General features: G+C 47.0%; 1 protein-coding gene and 1 pseudogene across 1 annotated transcript in view; both read left to right on the top strand.

The window, feature by feature from the left end:
• LOC135899685 (uncharacterized) overlaps positions 1 to 22,155 on the top strand; it is a 58,838-nt gene that overhangs the window by 5,999 nt on the left and 30,684 nt on the right. Inside the window, exons 2-4 of the mRNA XM_065429009.2 lie at positions 6,068 to 6,296; positions 8,220 to 8,618; positions 13,057 to 13,370. Of these exons, the coding sequence (XP_065285081.1) occupies positions 6,068 to 6,296; positions 8,220 to 8,618; positions 13,057 to 13,370 (942 nt within the window). The remainder of the gene's footprint in view (positions 1 to 6,067; positions 6,297 to 8,219; positions 8,619 to 13,056; positions 13,371 to 22,155) is intronic.
• On the top strand, positions 14,150 to 14,245 carry LOC135899720 (U2 spliceosomal RNA; annotated as a pseudogene).

Below are 22,155 nucleotides of genomic sequence, written 5' to 3'. Positions count from 1 at the left end.
CTGAATCGACGCAACCTCACGTGCGACGGTTTCGCGTTTGCCCGGACGCGGAAGGGAAAAGCCGTAAAATAAGTAAACCTTTACATTCAGTGGTGCGTTTTATCTTATTTAACTGTTGCTAATAAGGTGCTTATGTTTTCGCTTCCCCAGCTTAAACTAACGAGGTTGAAAACACTGGACTTTTTTCAGAAGTGCTCTCACTTGTGCGCACTTTACCTCCATAGCTTTCCTTTCACTGCCACAGAAAGTTGTCCGCGAGCATAGCAGATGGACTGTGTGTTTATTTTTCCGTTCAAGCAATATGCGGTGTTGGGCTTGAGTGAAGAGACCCAAGACCCAGTGGCTTCCGTGGGACAAAAGAGCATGCATTGGACTAGGACAACATAGGCCTATAAACAGATGTACATACATACATACATACATACATACATACATACATACATACATACATACATACATACATACATACATACATACATAGCATTCACAGCAAAACATTTACCTCTCTCTCCCTCTGTCAGATATTAAATCTCATTCATTATCTCTATAGCCATGAAAGGCGAAATCCTGGCTTAATGTAATCGTCTTGCTGTCCACTGTCAATAATGTTCAGAGAGGAGGAAACACAAGTGCAAAAAATATGTCATTTCTCACTATACTTTAATCCACGGTAATGGGGATGGAACACATTAGACACTGGTCCTATGACGACTGCACTGATATTTGCTCTGCGCTTGAGCTCAGAAAATACATTTGTCGGCGTTGACCCACTTCTACCTACTGACTATATTGACTGAAGTGCTGACTTCAGTCTTTCCCGTACCGGACGGAAATCGATGCCACACAAGCACTGCTTCTTCCTGTCCTGCTGAATTATAAAATTATAATTACGACCAATTATGATGGTACAATTATGATACAACCGTAACCATAAATAATGGTACAACCATAACCTTTGCAAAAGAATTGAGAAACCGTGTAGGCAGACAAAACATTCCGACCAGTGTCATGTCACGCACTAGCAAAGCCTGCATTCATTACATGCTACTGAAAAGAACTTGAGAAACGGATCCCTTAGGATATATATGCGTATCTGGACAAACAGCTTACCCACTGGGCGCCCTCAGGGACTCTGTATCTGGGCTTCCCTAGCATGGCTAAATTCAGAGCGCGAACTACTAGGACACAGGCTAAGGCACAAGAAAATACAGGACACGACGCTACTCGCAAATGAAAGTTTTATTCGAAAGGTTAACGACTTTATAAACCCGACACATCCTACTTCATCACATATCATCATGAAAGGCAATAGTTCGCCGAGTAATAGTCACCGTTTTTTTGCATTTTTTCGCTTTTTTATGACGTTTGATGACGTGAGATGAAATAGGGCGTGTCGGGTTCGACTACTGTATGCATGGAAAAAAGCACTATACATTTGACAAACAGCATTCATATGGCCAAAGCCTTCGTTGTGCTTTATGACACCATTAAAAACAGTGCCGCTTTGTAAAGGAGAAAACCGGTGCAAAAATGAGTGACAAATTGTTCACCCCTGACCATTTTCTAGAAAACAGAACCACCTGATGATGATGAATATTACGGTGCAAGGGCGCCTTAAACCAGAGAGCCCCTTTCCACACATTAGTTTTATTTACACAAAGAGGGGTTAAAGACCCATTTTCCAAGCATTTAACGCCAGAGAGCCGAGCACTAGGACATGGGAAAGCTTGTACCCATTGCATCACCTATACGTAACCGGTGGCGCTGTGGCTAGAACCCCACACCTCCCGCATGCGAGGCGGATGCTTAAACTACTAGGCCAGAGCTGTGATAACAGAAGAAACTGTTAAGCACTTTGCACTGTTCTGAGTGAAAGCATGTTTTGTACAATTCAGTGACAATAACTTGAGTACGAGTAATGTACCCTTTTAAATCCTTTTGCATGTGAAAGGGACCTGGACGGATCAAAAAGTTCATTCGCATGCAACAGCGAAAAAAAAAGCTCCTAGCCAATACACTGGCACTTCACATTCATTTAGAATGCTTTCTTACAGAATAAAGTACTTCACAATGTTCTTCAACTACTGTATACATGGAAGAAAGCACTTCACATATGACAAACACTCATAGTCAGACCTCCCCACTGATTGACGCACAACAGAAACTACTGAGCACTTTGAAGTCGTTCAAGTGAAAACATGTTTTGAAAATTTCAGTGACGAGTAACGTGAGTGCGATTAATGTGCACTCTCGCATATCTTTATATTATACACTACAATTTCCTGGAAAAGAAACATTTTTGGCCCATTTTTATATTACACCTTACACTTTATAAAAAAGACAATTCTTTACAATTACATTCCATAGCACTTTTCCAGTTCAACAAGACATGGCCATTCATAAAGCTTTTTTGAAAAACAGAGTAGAAAACTATTTTCAACGTAGTCCTTGAACCAGTTTTGCGGGCAATGGCTCCACCTGGCTCTGCCTTTTGGATATGACTGATGTTGAGCTGGCGTCCTCAGCAAGAACACGGTGAGTGCTTCGGTAGAGAGCTCTCTGGTTCCAGATATGATCGTAGTAGCCTAGGCTTACTTAGTAATACAGACCATCGCACATCCCTAAATAGAGGCACACTGTGCCCTTCAACAGTTGCATCATTCACAGCACTGAAGAATGGCCGAACGTGTGGCACTGACGGCACAGTGTGCATCTACAGAGACAAATGTGGGCTACACTTTCTGGGCAACATTGTGAAGCGAGTTTGTGCCTTCGGGAGTCCCCAACGTGGTTCGTGATGTACAAGTAGGCTCAGGAGGCGACATCAGTTGAGCCCTCATGGCCGTCTCTCAGACTGCCTTGCAGTTTGAGGAGATTAAGTAGGACCTTGTGTATGCAAAGATGCTTGTTAAGCTTGCCAGCATGTTGACACTAGCAGGTGCAGGGTCTCAACCAGGGCAAGCTAAAGGAGGTGTGGAGTTTGATCCCAAATACTGGCGGGCAACCACCAATGATGCAATGGGTGCAAGATATCCCCCTGGCTTGGTGCTTGGTTTCTCTGGAGTGAAACGCTTGGAAAATGAATTTTCGAGCCCTCCCCCCCCCTTTGTGTAAAGAAAGAAGGGACACAATGGGCTTTACCACACAAGGTGCATTTAAGTCACTTTAGGATCGGTGACCCATTGAAGCGTCGAGGGGGTGGCACATACGAGTGTTCCAGGCAGCGAAAACTGTTAGCCATGACTGGATGCACTACTTGACTGCAGTGAACTGTCCCTGGTCCACGTTGACTCAATGTGAGCTATGAGTACGCCTGTGGGGCACTGCTTCAACTCTAGTACTAAATATGTGTGATACACATCTTCTAGTTCACCTCTTGTGGCGCGACAACTGCTCTTGCGAGATGGTTGATGTACTCGTGCGCTCGGAGACCTACAGTTGTGCAACATCTAACATTAGCAGGATCCACAGCTCTACCGACAGGTCTAATGCCATTGTTCAAAGGTGCAGCCTGATACAAAAGGGCTATAAAGCGCTGCACTCATAGGCACAGGAAAGCATGTGAGAAAAGTCACAGCATTCTGGAAGACATGCATCAGCCACCGTGTAGTCGAGGTGAAATGTGGCAGAGGGCACAAAGTACAGCAGGGAGGACACCTTTGGAGTGTGCGTCAGTCATCGTGCAGTCGAGGTGAGACGCGGCAGCGGGCACAGCCAAGCAGCAGCAATGAGGATATCTGCGGAGCGTGCGTCAGCGATCTTGTAGTATTCCAGGTCACTGCAATCGCTCAATGCCAGAGAGCTCCAATTCGGACGTGTTGTTACTTCCCAAGTTGATGATGATTGACTCCATCTTGTCACTAAACCCACGCATCTCCCAGACGTGTGTTTCAACGTCCGTCACATGCTGCACAGCCTTGGCCCAGTGACTTTCTTCACTTCAGCAAGGAGAAGGTTGTACACAACCTTGGTCTTGAATGCGGTGTTCATTGTCGCTACTCCATTCTTAATCTGTGACCGAATGAGTTCTATGTGGTTAAACTCACAGTGATAGGCAGGGAGCCTGAGGACAACAAAGCCAGCACTCTCAGCAGCCGCATCAACCCGGTACTTGATAAATTTAGTTTTGACGATGGTCACAGTGTCAAGCAGCTGATTCTTGGCCATGGCGGCATGGCACGAGATCGCCGTCGAGGCCACCCAGTCTTGGATCGCTTCCTTCCGCCATGATAGCGACGGGATTTCCTCCATGCGTTGGGAATGGTAGGACGCGTTTTCCATGACAATGGCGCTTTGCGGTGGCAGCTTATCGAAGACCGAGCGGAACCACGTCTAGAAACGGTTGCCGTCCATTTAGACACATGTTTTCTTTACCAGGAACGTATCCAGGCAACTATCAACAAATCTGTCTTCGCTACCAACATGAGTCACGATCAGCCGCTGTCGTTTTCCCGACGGCTGCTTGATCCGCGTTGTTATAGGCCGCGGATGTAGGCGTCGCATGACGACTTGACTGTCTTATCAGTCCAGATCTTACTCACTGTGTGGCTAGCAGTGACCCATGTTTCATCAAGATAGAATATCTTGCGCCCTTTTTCCGTGTACCAAGCAATTTCGTAAAGATACTTGCGCTCCCACCGCAGCAAGTCTTCGTGCTCGATGAGCAAGGAGTTCCTCCCACGTTTCTCGCTCTTGAAGCCGATTTCCAGGTGCAGGCGGCGGATGGTCCACGGCTGAAGGGTCGGCAGGTCATCTGTGTTCGCGGATGCTAATTACGCAGCTATCTTCTGCACTGTTGGGATCTCGTTGTGGCGCAGTTTCTTAGTGCGGTCAGCGTGAAGCTGTCGTAATTATGTAGGCGCCTCTTAAAGCCCTCACCTCTAGGCCGCTTCCGTAGAGGCATCCGTAGTTCTCATGTCCATATTTTTGGCAGTGCGCCTGAGATCAAAAACTTTGCGTAAGCTCACACCGGTCAGTTCGCTCCCCCTCTCGCGTGATCGCAAACTTCGGTTGCTCTTTTCGCAGCTTCATATGCACATTCAGCAAGATTTGCTGAACGCCACCGCCGAAGGCATTCTCACTGCTGTTTCTCTTGAACAACCATGGCTCGGTGTCGTTAAAGTAGCCTTGCATGCCTGAGGCTTACATGATAACGGCACAGTGGATTAAGGCGAGCTCGATGAAGCAGGAACGGTAGATGCATAATCATGCTCAGCGAGAAACGCTTCCACAGGAGAGACGACCATGTTGGAAACTGGAGTGTGTGCAGCCCCGATTCGTTTTGTGCAGACAATTTTTTTCTATAACACAGTAAACAATACTAATGATTATTGGATATAAGCGTTCATCGGAAATTCTTACAGTATTTGAAATCTTCTACAAAAATGTGACAAATTGTGGCTTTTGCTTCTTGCGAATATGTGTGTCGCACGCCGGTTTTTCACGTTGCAAGTGTTTTATTTCAGTTCAATAAAGAATTAGGCTTTCACCGTTCCACTAATAGATGAGTTAAAGCGTATAAAACTATGCATTTATAATTTTATTTTTGGGGTTGCTGTCTAAGTTAGGTAATAAGGAAAGTTTGAAGTACGCCTATTTGCAGCCTCGCGGTGGAACAGTGGCTGGCGGTTATGAGGGCGGTCATAGGCTTCATTGCAGACTTAAGTTGTATCCGACTATAAGAGCCAGCTCTTTGCACCTGCCATTTCAGCTTGGCACAGAATGCCTCGAAAAATGCAATGCATAAGGTTCGTGTGTGCTCGAAGGCACGACTTAGGCCCTTTAATGAGCGGGCCCGAGCCGCGGCCTCATGCCCGGGCCCGCCAAAAAACGCTGTGGGCCGGGCCGTGGCCGGGCTTTTGGGTCGACCTCGGCCCGTGCAGTGCTCTATTCTAAACCTCCTTCGGTTTGCTCCTTAGCCTTCTTTTAACCGCCAGCTTTCCTTTGATTTCCATTTTTCTGTATTTTGCGGACGGTGGAGGCTATGACCTCCCTTACCCTCCTCATTCAGCACATGTCCTCTTCCTCCTCTTGACGCTGTACGCGGGACTATTGCCTTACTACGCAGAGAAAAGGCGAAGACCGCGGATATCGCCAGCGAGAAGTCCGCGCATACGTCACCGGTGACGGCCAGTCCCGATGATTCTGTGCTGGGCTATCCCCAGGACCAGGAGCTCGTCGCGCTGGAGGCCACGCCCACACAGGCCTCGCTCGACAAAATCATGACCCCGCGAAGTGGTGGCCAAACGCAGCTGGCAGTCGGAGGTGCCGCCGACGTCAGCGAGTTTAGTTTCCAGGTACTTGCGATCGATCTATGTACGATGTCTGGAGACTGAATGCCTACAATTAAAGTCGTGATACCTCAAAAAAGATCGCGACTATGGAACCAATTTTTAATTTGCACTACGGTGGTGGAGAAATTGTTGAATTTGTCCGGTACCTGAAGTAGGTAAAGGCAAGGCGCAGAAGACCAGGACTTAGGAAGAAGAACACAAACGACAAACGGGCGCCCGTCTTGTCGTTTGTGTTCTTCTTCCTAAGTCCTGGTCTTCTGCGCCTTGCCTTTACCTACTTCAAGCATGAACCAACTAGCCCAAGCAAGAGTTTTACTTGTCCGGTACCCTTAGTCAAGTTCAGCATCTACATTAGCCACAGCGTTGTGCCCATTAGTTTGGGCAAACGTTAAGGCGAAGACTGCGTGGTTTCTCGCAGAAATGTTTGCCTAACATCGTGAGAACAGCCTCATAGAATACTTTCACATTAGAAAACGTCTATGACAGTTCATACCAAAATAGTGTGGCAAGGTAAGGGAACGTACGAGGCTTGTTCGGCGCCCTAGAAAGCTCGCATAGACGATTCACTGACGCGAAGCGACACATGACGTAAAGAGACGTGCAATATAGTATACGGCTCACGCTGCGCTGATTGGCTGACACCTACCGTTGTTTCCAATGATGGATGGCGTGTCGATATTAACAACCACGACTTCCCAGATAGTAATAGAAGGTTGTGTTTGACTCCTTGCTTCAGTATGCATATAGTTAGGGAGCTTAAACACAGGCTATCTTGTCTGTAGTTTCAGGGAGGGCGTACAGCACCTCATATCTCTGTAGGTGCGAAAGATGCAACACCAAATGTAACAAATACAGAACTACAGTGTACCAAAGCACAATTTTGACATGGGCAGAAAACGATTAGTGTGTATATTGTTTGGAAATTCGCGGATAGCAAAGTTGCACATTAAGCACACAAAAAGGGGAAAAAAGAAAGAAACATAGTGGCACGCTACAGGGAAGGCGTTTCTATGTAAGATGGCTTGTGGGCCTGTCGCAATTTTTTTAGAGGTACTTGCGAGCTGTGATGATCTCAAAGAATGAATTCCACAGTGCAAATAGAGGGAATGAAAAGCGCTGTTCATCGCTAGTCTTTGACCTTTGAAGCGTGCTATGTGTTGACTGCGAAATAACCGGGAAGGTATTCTCAGAGGAGGGTTTAGGAGCACGTGTCGGGATTCGGCGGGGTTAGCACGTGCCTGCTTAATAAATCAGTGGTTGCATGTCAGCACTTCGCATCTGTGCATGTCCGTGTTCTTCAAGAGCGCTGTTTTCACTGACTAGTACCGGCACGTTGTAGTTTATTTTCCTTTCGTTTAATGCGATTGCATTATAGGCAGACCCACACCTTCTACCTGTCACAAAGAATATAGGCCGATGCCCAAGGCGGTGCAGTCCAACGCAGCGTTTCAAAGCGACAGCGGTCACCAGGGAAGAATGCGAGGAACTGGCACGTGGCGTACGCGCCAGACGTTTCAAGGAGTGGTCTTGGCGCGAAATGAGCATGCGTGCGATCGTGCCCAAATGGCTAGAGCATTGGGGCTGCTATGCTGGAAGGCAGAGGTTTGATCCCCCCATCGCATTATAGGCGCACTTCCCCCACTTTGCAGGTGTACCTAACAGAATACTCGAGGAGTGTTCAGCGTACGCGAGCGCGTCATAGTGTGCACGAAATCGCAAGTTTGGGAGGGATACGAGCTATCGAAACGTCACTTTAATAAACGAGAACGTGCAAGGTCGCTCGCGACGCATGTGCGCGCAGCTGTCGAGATGTCGCCTGCTTTGGGAGTTAGCGGCCGGTGCTAAGTTGTGGCCCAGCTTCTTTGGGCGAAGAATGAGTCCCCCCCACCTATTCGCCGCCCTTCGTGTACACATTCTTCCATGCAGGACCGGATGCTCCGGGGCCTGCAAGACGTCCAGGCCGATTCCGTTCAAGCAACAAAAGCGACCACGCCGGGGAAGCCGGATGCGTCGAAAGGCCCGTCGCCCGTGCTGCTCAAGTCGCCGCTGACGTGCTGCGATCTCTGCGCCTGCGTCCTGGTCGTGGCTGTGGTGGCGGGCTTCGCGATGCTGTGGCGACGCGGGAGTGGCGAGCCCCTGGCGCACATGGCCGAGTCCGCGGCCCACAACACGTCCCGGTGCGAGGCGGACGAGTGCGTCCAGCTGAACTCGCTGCTCGACGACAGCATGGACCGCGCCGTGGACCCGTGTCAGGACATGCACCGATACGTGTGCGGCGGCTGGAGTCGGCGCCACCCGGGAAAGAGCGTGCGCCACTACACGAAGGCAGGCAGATGCAAATTGTAGTGACAAAATATGTTGCAGTAATACTGTTTTTCCCCAGGAAAATGTTAGTAAAGTATTACGTGCGCGCTAGAATCGAGTACGCAATTAAAGCTACAATAGCTGGTGTCCGAATGGCAACTACACGAGTGGAGCAAGAGTACGAGTATTGCCGAGAACCTGACTACCAGAAAGCTTCAAAATAGAATGCGATAGATAAGCATACGATAATAATTATTAACCATATGATATAATAGGTCCCACCTGAGTATCGGTGTCACATGAGCACTAGGCATCAACATCACCCCGCGATCAATACACATGGGGCTATAGAAGCTTAGGGTATGTGATAGATTCGGGTAATATAAGGATGAATAAATGAATGAAACCTTTACGTTGAGGAAGGGGACGCCTCTCGGCCCATGTTGGGGATTAGGTAGGAAAGGAATCTAGGTTAGCAGATTGTTGCCTGAGGTGCATCTTCTCAGTGTCTATGCAATAGGCGCGAAAACAGACACACATATAGATTGACACCACACAAAACGCCTCTCATCATCTCAGTCTTCGGTCTTGCACTCTATGCGTCCTCTTGTACTTCTCCTGTTTGAATGTTCCGCTCCGTCGCTCTTGCGTGGCTTGGTCGACCTCTCCTATATCACTCGATATCGAAGCCAATTTGGCTGTCGTATGTCGCGATGGCTTTCTGTGACGGAAACGAGGAAACTGAACCTCTCACTATCTTTGTTTATCCTTATTGTCGAGTGCGTACTCGTTGGTTATGAGTATCTGAGTACCGAATTCAATGGAAATACATTCGACTTGTTATTAGAAATGTTCGAATTTTCGCACGCTCCTATTAAAAAAAGCGAAAGCAAAGTACAGTCAGCTTTGGCGGTGGTAGGGCGAAAACCGTTACTGTGAAATTTCTTGCGCTATTACGATGCGGATAACAGAAAGGGATGCAAAATAGAGCACTTCTGTCCACTGACTCACACTTCAGGATTGTTTTGAAAGTAACAAGGTATACTGACTCTTGCCTTACGGGGCGGGAGCGTATGTTCGAATATTTGTTACTTTGCTGCCAACGAGGGTATTGACACGTGTCGCTTCGCGAAATGAAGTTTAGTTGGCAGTGCAGCATTGGGTGTTCTGTCTTCACCGTCGTCTGTATAAAATTTCAAGTCCACCATCTCCACCGGGCCAAAGCCATCGTGCAATCACCCGTAACGAAATTGCAAAGGTTGATGAGCTGATGGGACAAGAACAGAGGATAAGCATCGATGAACTGGCAGAATGTGTGAACATCAGTCACGGTTCGGTTCACGCCATAATTCATGCACATCTCGGTTATCCGCTCTTGTGTGCGCAATGGTTGCCGAAGATTTTGAACTACCACCAGAAGACGGAGAAGTTCAGCGCTGCCTTGACTCATCTGATCTGGTATAACAATAAGGGTGACGACTTCTTGTCTGCAAGTGTGATCGAGGACGAACCATAGTGCCACTTCTACGAGCCTGAAACACGACAGCAAAGCTTACAGTGGAAACATTCGAATTCACCACCCCCAAGAAAGGAAAGACCGTCATTTCCACAGGAAAGGTTTTGTTGGCTTTTTTTTCGATCGTCAGTGGCCATTACTGATAGAATATGCTAAATCTTGAGAGGCTATCAGTTTGTTTTGTTATTGTAAAACGCCAGGTCGGCTACATGTCACAATCAAGAACAAACTACGTGGAAAATTGACGAATCGGGTCATCTTATTCCACGACAATCCCGTCCCCACGTCGCTGATGTGGTTAATACAAAACTGGAAATGTTCAAGTGAGAAACGCTGCAACATCCGCCATACAGCCCAGACCTGTCGCCTTGCGACTTCCACTTTTTGGAGGATTTGAAAAAACCGCTCAAGCGAGCCAGATTCGTGTCGGACGATGACGTGAAAGAGTCATTTGCAGACTTTTTGAATCAGCAACCCAAGGAATTTAATGATACGGGAATCACGCGACCCCTTAGACAACGGGACAAATGTCTAAATGATTATGGAGACTACTTTTAAATAAGGTAACCCGTTTGTCATGTATTCGCATTGGCTCACTTTCATTTGACTCGCCCTCGTTTATTTTGCAGAGCTCCTGCTTTTGATACGTGCTCTCTGTTGCGGCTATAATTTCGATGCAATTACTCACGATACACGACCGGTGAGAGCTGCTCCTGCGTAATACATTGAAACAAATGACAGCGTCACTGAGATTTTTCACTGGCCGTTGCATATGTACAAGAATTTAAACAAGGTTCTTGAATGACAAAGATTCATTACAATATTTGTCCTCAGCTTGCTAATTTCATGGCCTTTACATTTTTCATATCAGCGGCATGCACTGCCTTGCTGGTTTCGAACTGTTATAGTTCTAAAGTTCGTGTGATATGTTATTTACTTATTAAATAGAGAAAAAACATGGAAGCATTAATATCGGTTATTTTGGGCTCAATTCCTGGCACATACAAGTACACTCTTTTATGAAAAAATACATATTTGACTTGTTTTGATAGTGCGTAGCGTTCAAGAATTTGTTTGCAGCATCTTTAGTAATGACAATGCAGTTATTATTCATGTATTTGATCCCCAGACAAATTATTTAAGAGGAAGCTTTAGCTCGCGCCCAACTCCGATGGGGCCTATTCAAATACATGTAAAACGCAGAAACGCTTTTCTGTGATAACTCCCGGATCGCTTTGAATGAATTTTTTTGCATTTGAGAGAGAAAGTTAAATTCTAGTGTCTGTTGGAAATGGAATTTTTATTTAGGGCCTGAACATTGTTTAACTATGTTGAAAAACTCGAAAGTTAAAAAAAATAGAAGCACGGCGTCTACAAACTAATAGCTTTGCATCAAGCACACATGTCGCTGTTCAGTAAACGGCATCTATTTTAACAGTCAAAGCGGACAAATTTGGTCTGTCAATTCATATCTTACGTGAACGGATTACATTGTGGACAAGGATTCTACGAAAGCCGTATTTCCATAATGCTAAGTTTCTGGAGATTCAAGTGTAACATAGAAATTTTGTCCGCTGTAGATGTGCTATTAGGTGCAATTCACAGAATTGTGATATCATTTTTCATTGCCGTGTTTCATAGTTTTAAACTTGATAGTTTAGATTTCTGAAAATTTGCGATTTTGGTGAATTTTTAATAAAGAATTGACAGCCTAAATGAAAAATTCGAAACCGAGAGTTACTAGAATTTAAGTTTTTCTTTTAAATGCAATAAACCTCGTCAAATTTGGTGCATTGGTTGCCGAGAAAACGAATTCTCCTTCTACATGTATTTAGATACGTATAACCGAGCTAAAGCTTGCTCTTAAGGAGGAGACCGAGCTGCAATGTGAGCCCCCCCCCCCCCCCCCCAAACGAAATTTCTGGCTGCGCCACTGGCCTCATGTGTTTGAACCTATTGCATCTGTCAGAGTCCATTTAAATGATCATTTGATTTTCTTGAGCTTAATATTCTTATTTAAGAATTATGCGAAAAGCATGTGTGCCTCATTCATTCAAAATAGTAATGAAAGATATTTCTCGAAAGAACCCTATCTGTCAAAAAGCTTGTTACCTTTGCTTGTCATTGTTTGAACAGATGTCAATGAAATGAATGCACAGTCGACCGATGTTTTGGCAGTGCAGCGCGAGCGTCGACTGGTATTTAGGAACCTCCCTAAAGGGAGCCGATACAGCAACTGGAGACTGGCCGGCCGGTCAGCCTTCTAACGGGACGAAGCGACGTCAACAAGAGCAAGACCGGCAAGAGGTCAGCAAGAGGTCAGCAAGATCTTGCTGACCTCGTTGCTTCTCGCCATTAGAAGACGCTGACCGGCCGGCCCGTCGACGCTCCCGCGGTGCTGTTAAAGAATACCCCACCCCCCTCTCCCCCGTTTACACGTCCTAATAGACTGCATAAACGCGTAAGAATAGCCGTGTTGGCTAATGTCAGCTCACTACTATGGTTCCCTGCTTCGGCTTCTGTATTCCAATGGGGGTGGAAGGCAAAAAAAAGGAACATTTGTTTTTAAGGCTTTCTTTAAAAGAACGCTAGGTAGTGGAAATCGGTAAGAAGCCATCCTCCAAAGTGTAAATAATCACTAACTAACTAACTAACTAACTAACTAACTAACTAACTAACTAACTAACTAACTAACTAACTAACTAACTAACTAACTAACTAACTAACTAACTAACTAACTAACTAACTAACTAACTAACTAACTAACTAACTAACTAAACTCATTCACTCAATCAATACTGAAAAATGGAAAATTATACAATTAACATCAGGGGAGGTGGGGAGGGGTGATTCCTTGGCAAGCTGCTGGCGCCAACTGGTACGAAAAGTAATGCCCGGGCTTCAGCGGACGAAACATCTAACGAGACGATCCGGGGCGCGCAGTGGTGGGCGCACCGCACGTTCGTGGAAGGCGGCGAGGCCCGGCGCTCGGGGCGGTTGTACGCCGGCGTCGCGGGCCAGGCGGCGTTGGTGTTCGACGCTTGCGAGGACGTCCTGCGGCACGGCAACCGCGACATCGAGCCCATCGCGGCCCTGCTGCGCGGCGCCGGCATGACGTGGCCGCACGTGAACGAAGACATGGACGTGCTCGGGGCACTGGCGTTCATGGACGAGGTGCTGGACTGGGCCGTCCTGTTCGACTTCGAGCCCGTACCGCGGAGCGAGACCACGTGTCGCCGCCCCGCCGGCACTCGCAGGTAGTGCAACGTGTGACGAGTTCTGCTGAAAAACACCGAGAGTCCGGTAGAAATCTGTGGATGCGAATACATACGGCATTTCTCTATTGTATGTTTCTCGGATGCCCATCTCTGTCATAGAAAATATACCGCGTAGGAGCAGTTAATCTTAGCCGAAATATTAAAAAAGAAGAAAGAAAAAAAATTCAGTGCCATTCCATCCTGCGAAGGTTGATGACCAGTGAAGCTGTGTATGTGGGCCCCTTAATGGCGAACGGTCCATTGCCGTGCGTCAAGCGCCGTATGTGCGCATAAATGGAAGGCGAGGCGCGACTAGTTGCTTTTCCACGACGCTGAGCCTCGGATGATGATGATGAGGCACCGGGGGGCGTACATACCCACGTACTGCTGCAAAACGCGGCACGACACCTTTTACTATCGAATCCGGGCACGTAGAACAGACACCGCACTCAGAGGGCGCATGCACACTGCATCACCGTAGCCAAGATGATCGTGCGTTGGTCAACGTCCCGCAGTGCAGTAATGTTTGTGAGGTCACTCGATACTCACAAGCGGTCACACACAACACAGGCGCGGCAAAATTGGTTCCCCACAAGCTCCCTCTGAAACCTGGCCGTTGCTCCGGTAAACGTTCCAAGTCTGCGGGATCGGGGCCACATGGACGGTTCGCATTTCTTTCCGCCTCGCGGTCCTGCCGGGCAGCACGCTTACGGGACCGCCAACACCGGAGGCCGGAAGGAAAGCTTAATATCTGATACGTGTTGTATATGGACCCAAGGTATTAAACTTATTTTTGCAAGTTGGCGGAGTGCGCAAAGCCTGCTCCACCTCCGCCGCGGGTCGCCCCGGTATTGCACTGTCTTCGGGCTCGGCCCACGTATGGGGAGAAATTCTCGATCTACACAGCTCGATAAGATCACGCATTTTTTTCCACAATCTAGCCACATACAGCTGCGCTGTGAAACTTGGCGCAAGACAGAAACATAAGCTTGGTCGTCAGTGGTCTGTCGACCGAACATCATGGATCTTATAATTGTATCTTGCACCGTATCTTTTCTTGTTTTTCTTTCTTTTAGAAGCTTGGATAACGTTAGCTGGGACATCCTATATATGAAGAGCGAATGCGTACGCTGGTGAATGCCTGCGACCGGACTATACACTTCTTATATGGAAGAAATGGGGCAAGATTAACTTGATTACAGAGAAATAAAAATATGGTGCATGGTTCCGCTTGTTTTGCGGTCAAGTCTAATAAGCCATTAATATTGACTTCTTGTTTGTTTTAAAGCTTTCATGTTTCTTAGCTCCAGTAGGGTATAATCTTGGCCCGGTGGATGTATATCATAGTTGGTGTAGCGTCCGTAGCCGTGGCAGGGTGCCAGAAGGTGCTTCCACTGGTGGAAGCGCATGCGATGTCACGTGCGCTTCCACCAATGAGAACTCGGTCACGTGACGCAAAACTCGGTTCCCAGCAACACCACCAGATGGCGCTGCCCTCCTCACGTCATGGGCGAGGAGGGCAGCGACATGGATGGCTATACCGACAATAACGGGAAGTCAATGCTAGACCTTTGCGAGCAACATAACCCCGTGATCGTGAATACAGGGCCTAAGTGTGAAGGACAGATCGCGTGGGAAGTGGGAAACCGGCAATCGACCATTGATTACTGTCTGATGACAGAAGGAATTCATGATAAGTTGAGAGCAATGGTCATCGATGAGGAAGGGTTTAGCAGCATAGGGAGTGACCATAAACGCATCATTTTGAAAATGGAATATGTAGTTGGGAAAGAGAGCAAGGAAAGCACAATGGCCAGTCCAAATTTGAACGCTGAACAAATAGCAAATATAGTCACTAGAGTTGAAGAAGAACTTGGCAAGTGGCCAAGTAAGGAGTGGGAATATGGTGAGCTTCTAAGTGTAATAACGACAGAAATACGTAAAGAGAAACAACATGTTCGTTGGAAAGGAAAAAAGAAACCGAAAAGCTGGTGGAACAAGGACATACGAGAAGCGATCGCCGAACGGCAGAAAGCATCTCGAGAGCACAGGCAGGCAAAGAAGGCGCAGTAGCCACAGGATGAAGTAACCAGTAAATGGGAAATATACCGGGAGAAAAAGTCTATGGTTCAAATACTGGTGCAAGCAAAATTAAAAGGTGAAAGTGAACGTTGGTTGTCAGAAATACGTGGGAAAAAGAAGGCCGCACCTAGAATATTCTGGAATCACATAAAATTATTAGGCAGGAAGTCAGCAACAATACAACAACATATCCTAGACGAAGATGAAAACCGACTGGAAGGAGAAGCGGCAATAAATTACATCCGAAACGCAACACCCGAATCCTTCCAAGGCAATGACGAGGTTGTACTTGAGGAAAAAAATAGCATGAAAGAGACCCAAGTGGAAAAGGAGCTGGTGCTGACAAATTTAAACTGGAAGAAAGGGGAAGAGAAAATTCCTAAGCGCACAGCCACAAGGCTAGACGACGTTCCCGTTAGGCTGATAAATGAACTGGGACCAAAAAGTAAGGAAGCTCTGGTGAAAGCAGTGGAAAAAAATTTAAGAGATAGACGAATACCAGACAGTTGGCGACAAAGTAGAATGAATTTAATTTATAAAGGTAAGGGGGAGAAAGACAGAATTCACTCGTATGGACCGTTGACCATTACATCGGTAATATACAGGCTAGCAATGCTGTCAATCAAATTAAAGCTTCAAGCATGGGCAGAGAATAATGGCATTTCGGGAGAGCTTCAGAATGGCTTTAGAATAGGCAGGCGTTTGGATGATAACTTGTTTGTTCTTACTCAGTGTATCGAAATATCAAAATCAGAAAGCAGACCATTGTATGTGGCCTTTTTGGACATTACAGGAGCATACGACAACGTAGACCGCAACATTTTGTGGGATATTCTGGAAGGGGAAGGCTTAGGTAACGATTGTCTACAGCTTTTGAGAGAGATTTACTTAGAAAATACCGTTTGCGTTGAATTGGAAGGGATGAGAAGCGCGGAGAAAGTTCAAATCAACAAGGGACTGAGGCAGGGGTGCCCTTTATCCCCGCTGCTGTTTATGATGTACATGGTGAGGATGGAGAGGGAGCTAGAAGGAAGTAATATCGGGTTTAATCTCTCATACAAACAGGCAGGTACAGTAATAGAGTAGCAACTCCCAGGTATATTTTATGCGGACGACATTGTGTTGCTCGCTAACAAGCAAAGTGATTTGCAACGTCTGGTTAATATCTGTGGACAGGAAGGCAACAATTTAGGTTTGAAATGTAGTGTTAGAAAATCAGGTGTTATGGTATTCAATGAAAACAGTGAACAGATAGTGGAGGTACAGGGCCAAGAAATACCTCGGGTAACAGAATATAAATACCTTGGTATATGGATAAACGAAGGCAATGGATATATGGAAGCACAGGAAAAAATCATAACAGTCAAGGGGAAGAGAAATGCAGCCATAATGAAGCACAGAGCGCAATGGGGATACAATAGGTACGAGGTCCTCCGAGGTATGTGGAAAGGGGTAATGGTTCCAGGACTTACTTTTGCAAATGCGGTTGTTTGCTTTAAATCAGGGGTACCATCAGGGCTCGACGGGAACCAAAGGTCAGTGGGTCGCCTCGCATTGGGCGCTCACGGGAAGACTACAAATGAAGCTGTGCAGGGGGATATGGGCGCGACTAGTTTTGAAGTGAGGGAAGCTCTCAGTAAAATTGAGTATGAAGAACGGCTGAGGAATATGGACGAAAGTAAATGGGCTGGGAGAGTGTTCAGGTATCTGTACAGGCAAAACATTGATTCACAGTGGAGGAAAAGAACTAGGAAGCTTACCAGCAAGTATGGGGCCTGTGGGGTGGGCACCACAGCAACAAAGAAGGTCAAGCGGAAAGTTAGAGATGCTGAATTAATCTCATGGGTGGCGGCAATGGAAAAGAAACCTGCCATGAGTAACTACTTAAGACGAAAAAACGAAATCAGGAAAGAAACCATTTATGATAACTCAAAGGGAAGCTCATTACTTTTCGAAGCGAGATCGGGATGCCTTAGAACACGCACCTATAAAGCGAGATGTAAGAAGGAAGAAGAAGCATGTGCTTGCTGCGGTAAAGCTAGGGGAACGACGGAGCATATTTAATTAGAATGTGAAGACGTCTACCCAGCGGTCGATTTAGGCACCACTGGCCTCCTTGAAGCCCTTGGGTTCAGCGGGAGCAGTGGTAAAGCAAACAGGTCCGCAATAGACATTAGTAAGAGGCGATTGGAGGATCGGTGGAAGAAAAGTAGGGAAACGACAAAATACGGAGACGTACAAAAACACAGTTCGCAATAGGGGATCAGAAAATTTGGACGTGTTAGTTCATAGTGTTTTATTTCTTTTCTTTTTTCATTGGTTAACCTAGGTAGGATATCAGGCAGCATAGTAGCAAGAGCTTGGTGGCGCAACCCACCACCCCGTTCCGAAGGGGACGCTCATAACATCCATCCATCCATCCATGGGTCGCGGAACCTACTGATCACGTCAGCAGAATAGCTATATTCCTTTCTCTATGCCCGCAATATCGTGGAAGTTTTGTCGCCGCGCGGCCACCACGCCTTTCCTTTCGTGACTCGGTGGCGACTCGGACTTCGCGTTGCCCTGCTGTTGTTTACGGGAACACTAGCTGTGGTGGCTCTCTCGACGCGCTGGTGCGCACCCGGCTGCGCCAGTGTATGCTTAGAAAGCCGGCGAGCATATGAGCATCGGCAAAAAGCGTAGTAGTTTAAAACAGATCTAACGCTATAAAACATCATTTACACTGAATTGTCATGGCGGAAGCGGGGCATGAAGATCTGGTACGAGAACGCCTAGCCCGCACTGCAGATATAACGTTAAACATTCGCGTTTTACACTCGTAAGCACCGTGACAATTTTTTAAAGGAAATATAAAAGAGGCATTCTTAATATCGTAACTGGGGTCGTACTGATTGCTTTGTTACTTTCGAAAATAACTTCGGAAATGCTCGTGTAAAATTTTCTGACTCCTGCAGAACGATAAGAAGGTCCCGCGCAATCTGGAGAAACGTCCAGCTTGCATGTAGCAACAAACCCTCTGCTTTCCTCAGGAAGCACAAACACAATAAAGACGGGGACATTTAGAATGATGCTTATTTCGATAACTTAATTTCCATATGTCTATATCCTCGGCCTTAGCCTACTTCCGGGTCCTACCGTGCAATCCGATAGGCCCCGGGCGAGCGTCCTCTATCGCCGGCTCTCTCGCTTCGCAGTCGACTGTCGCCACAACCGCTGCCTCCGCCGCTTGACGTCAGGGACGCAATACCTGATTTTCTTTTTGTCTGTGCGCGCCGCTCGCTCGGAGGCCACGCGTTTTAACGCGACAGCGTTAAAGGGCCCCTGAAACGGTTCGGACAAATTTTGTAGGCGCGTAGGGTACAGCTTAAGTATATCATTCGCACCACAATTTCAGTGAAGCGTTACGTATTATATTAATTGAGCTACAAGCGATTAGAAGTTACCCTCCCCCCCAGCTATGCTTTTCCTCCTCAACTCGTTCGCCGAGCGAGCGGGGCTAAGCTCCGCCTTCACTGGTCCTGCGTCACGATGCGACGTCACATCGTCCACTTCCGGTTCTTTTAGAGCCCGCCCCCGCCCGCGCGAAAACTCTCCGCTAGCCGCTTGGCTGTCGACCCCAAGCGAGAGCTATCGAAGCAGCGTGCGTTGCGAGCATTCTGTCGTAGCGCCGAACGTGTCTGGTATTCCGTTAACCACAGGCAAGCTGGTCATTTCGGCAAATGACTGGAGGCATAAACTCAAGCTGATGAAGGAACTTTGGCGTAGACGTACGTGAGCAGCCTGATTGGTCTGCACGGTCCAGACACTTGTTGGCGCAGCGCTTAACCAGCCAAACAAAGCGTTAATATTGCTCTAACCAAGTGCAAAACATTTTAAACATTTATAAAAACAACGTGTTGATGATTACACTCCTGCGAAAAATACGCACGAGCAGCAAAGGAGAATACGCTTCGTTGCTGCTACTGTGTATGGTTGAGCTCTATGCCACCAGGTGGCTGCATCGTGCAGACCATTCACATTTGCCCTTCTGCTCATCACGGCTCATCCCGTTACGGCAGAGTCAAGCGGCCATACCCTGTCCCCTTGCGCTTACGTTTGCCCTAATAGAGAGTTTTAGCCCAGCGGGTTTACGGCCAGCGGAGCGGAGCGGTCTTCACCGTTGCGCCAGCGGAGCGGCTCGCGAAAAAAGAATTTTAGCCCAGCGGATCACCCGCTCGGACGGGGTAAAGAGCGGAGTAAAGCCCCTTGATGTTTGAAAGTAGCGACACTCTCCTCCTCACGGCGCTTTCCTCCTCGATTCTCCTCGCCCGCCGGCTGCGCACGGCACGCTATTCCTCCTTGGCTACCGCGGACGGGCCGCAGGATTCTATGGAGGCGTGTTATTTTGGGCCAGTTGCGCGCCCCAGTGGGGTTGAAAATTTTGAGAAATGCTAACAGCAGCATCGATAATGCTAGAGGCAACATTTATGACGAGGTTGGTTTTTTCCTAAAGCCGTATGAACGGGGTATACCGATGTAAAAGGAGCTTTTGAGGCGAGTTCTATACTCCAGAATATTTTTCTGCCGCATGATGAGATGCTTTATTTCGTGCGTCTGATATAGTATTGCTTGTGACACATCCCTTTGTGTGTGGCTTATTAAGCGAAAGCCTCAGACCTCTGTATCAAGGTCCCGTTGTGGGCTACAGAAAATATCACGTGACCGAAGGAAGGCGGGAAGCGAATCAAAGCATGTGCAGCCGCGCATAGGAGATGATTAATGATTAGCAAAGTAATGATTGATTAGGATTGGATTAAGATGAATTCGGGTGTATTAAAGAGGGTTAAGGTGGATTAAAGTTGATGAAAGTGGATTACGGTGCATAAAGGAGGACAAGGTTGGATTAAGTTCGATGAAGGTGGGTTAGGGTGGATGAAGATGTGTTGAGGTGCATTAAGGACGATTATAGTGGATTAAAGTGCATGAAGAAGGATTAGGAAGGATTAAGGTGCATTAAGGAGGATTCTGGTGGGTTAAAGTGAATGAAGGAGGATAAGGGTGGACTAAAGTAGATGAATGTGGATTAAGGTGAATTAAGGACGATTATAGCGGATTAGGGTGGATTAAAGTGGACGAGGAAGTAGTAGCGTTGGTTAAGGAGGATTAAAGTGCATTAAGGAGAGTTAGAGCAGATTAAGGTCGATGACATTGGATTAGGGTTCATTAAGGCGGACTCTCGTGGATTATGGTGGATTAAAGTGAATGAAGGAGGATTAAGGTCGATGAATGTGGATTCGGTGGATTAATGTGCATTAGGGGGATTATGGTAGACTAATCGGGCTTAATACTCAATGAACCCTTATTCACCTTGGTCCACCCTCATCCACCTTAATGCTCCTTCATCCACCTTAATCCAGCTTAATACTCCCAATCCACCTTAATACAACCTAATCAATCTACATCGCCCCTAATGCACCTTACCTACCATATACGTTCTTAATCCTCCTTTATCAACCGCGATCCATTATAATCCGTCTTAATCCTCCATCATCCACCTTAATCCTGCTTAATAGTCCCAATCTACCTTAATACACCCTAATCCACCTCTATCAAACCTAATCCAGCTCTATGGTCCCTAATCCACCTTAATCGGTCTTAATTCTCCTTTAGCAACCATAATTCACCTTAATCCACATTAATCGGCCGTAATCCACCTCCACCCACCTTAATCCTTATTCATGCATCTTAATGCTTCTTAAGGCACTCTAATACACCTTAATCTTCTTTAAGACACGCTAATCATTAATCCTCCCTAATCCATTTTATGTCAATCACTAATGATTCATTAATTAACTTGGGCAATCATACTCTTATGCAGGCGCGGACATGATTTGGGTCACCTCTGGCCTTCCTTGGGTCACGTGATACCTCCAGTTTACAAGGTGACCTTGAAACAGAGATCTCAAGGCTTTCGCCTTAAAACTTCAAAAAAACTCAATGTTGACTAGCTAACGCTCATCACCTGCAATAACACGGGCATACTTGCACTAATTTTTTCAGGGCGCAAAGCACAATCTATAAGGCTGCACTTCCGAGTGAATAACAACAGTTCGCGACGTGTGAGGGGAATATTAAGCATACTGAGGACAACCGCAACATAAACGCCGGTGAGCGTTTATGAGCGTGGTGAGCGTGGTTGGCGTGGTGAGCGGAAGAATGAAAAAAAATGCAGCATTACGGGATGCTTTGCTACGAGCTATAAGAAAGACGCCTCAGCTCGCAAACAACGCTGTTTTTTGTCGGAACAAAGTTCTTTCGGCCAATGTCATGCAGCCACTGCTTCCTGCGCAAGCCGTCACGCTTTCCTTGTGGTATCATAAAAACGGCATAACCATCTTCAGGCTTCTTGCTGCAGTTATATGCGCAACAGCCCGGCATAGCGCTAACACATATAGCAGGAAACACGGCGTACAACGTTCGCTACGCCGAGCTAAAGCGCCGAGCCAGCCGTGCTGAGGAGGAAAATGGCGCGAACGAAAAAGAAAAACACAAGCAAAACTCAAGATCCGCGCGTTTCCAAGGGCAACGGCAGGGAGACCAATCGTCGTGCAGAAAAACGGGGGCGAAATTGGTTACCGCGGGGGGAACGCACAAGGGGCGAGGAGGAGGCGAGGAGGTCGCGCGGCGGCGGCAGAGTTCAAAGAGTGTCGCTACTTTTAAA

This window comes from Dermacentor albipictus, chromosome 7 (assembly GCF_038994185.2).
Source record: "Dermacentor albipictus isolate Rhodes 1998 colony chromosome 7, USDA_Dalb.pri_finalv2, whole genome shotgun sequence".
Classification (NCBI taxonomy): Eukaryota; Metazoa; Arthropoda; class Arachnida; order Ixodida; family Ixodidae; genus Dermacentor; species Dermacentor albipictus.
The sequence above is the reverse complement of the archived record's forward strand: the minus strand, read 5'-3'. Positions and strand labels throughout refer to the sequence as shown.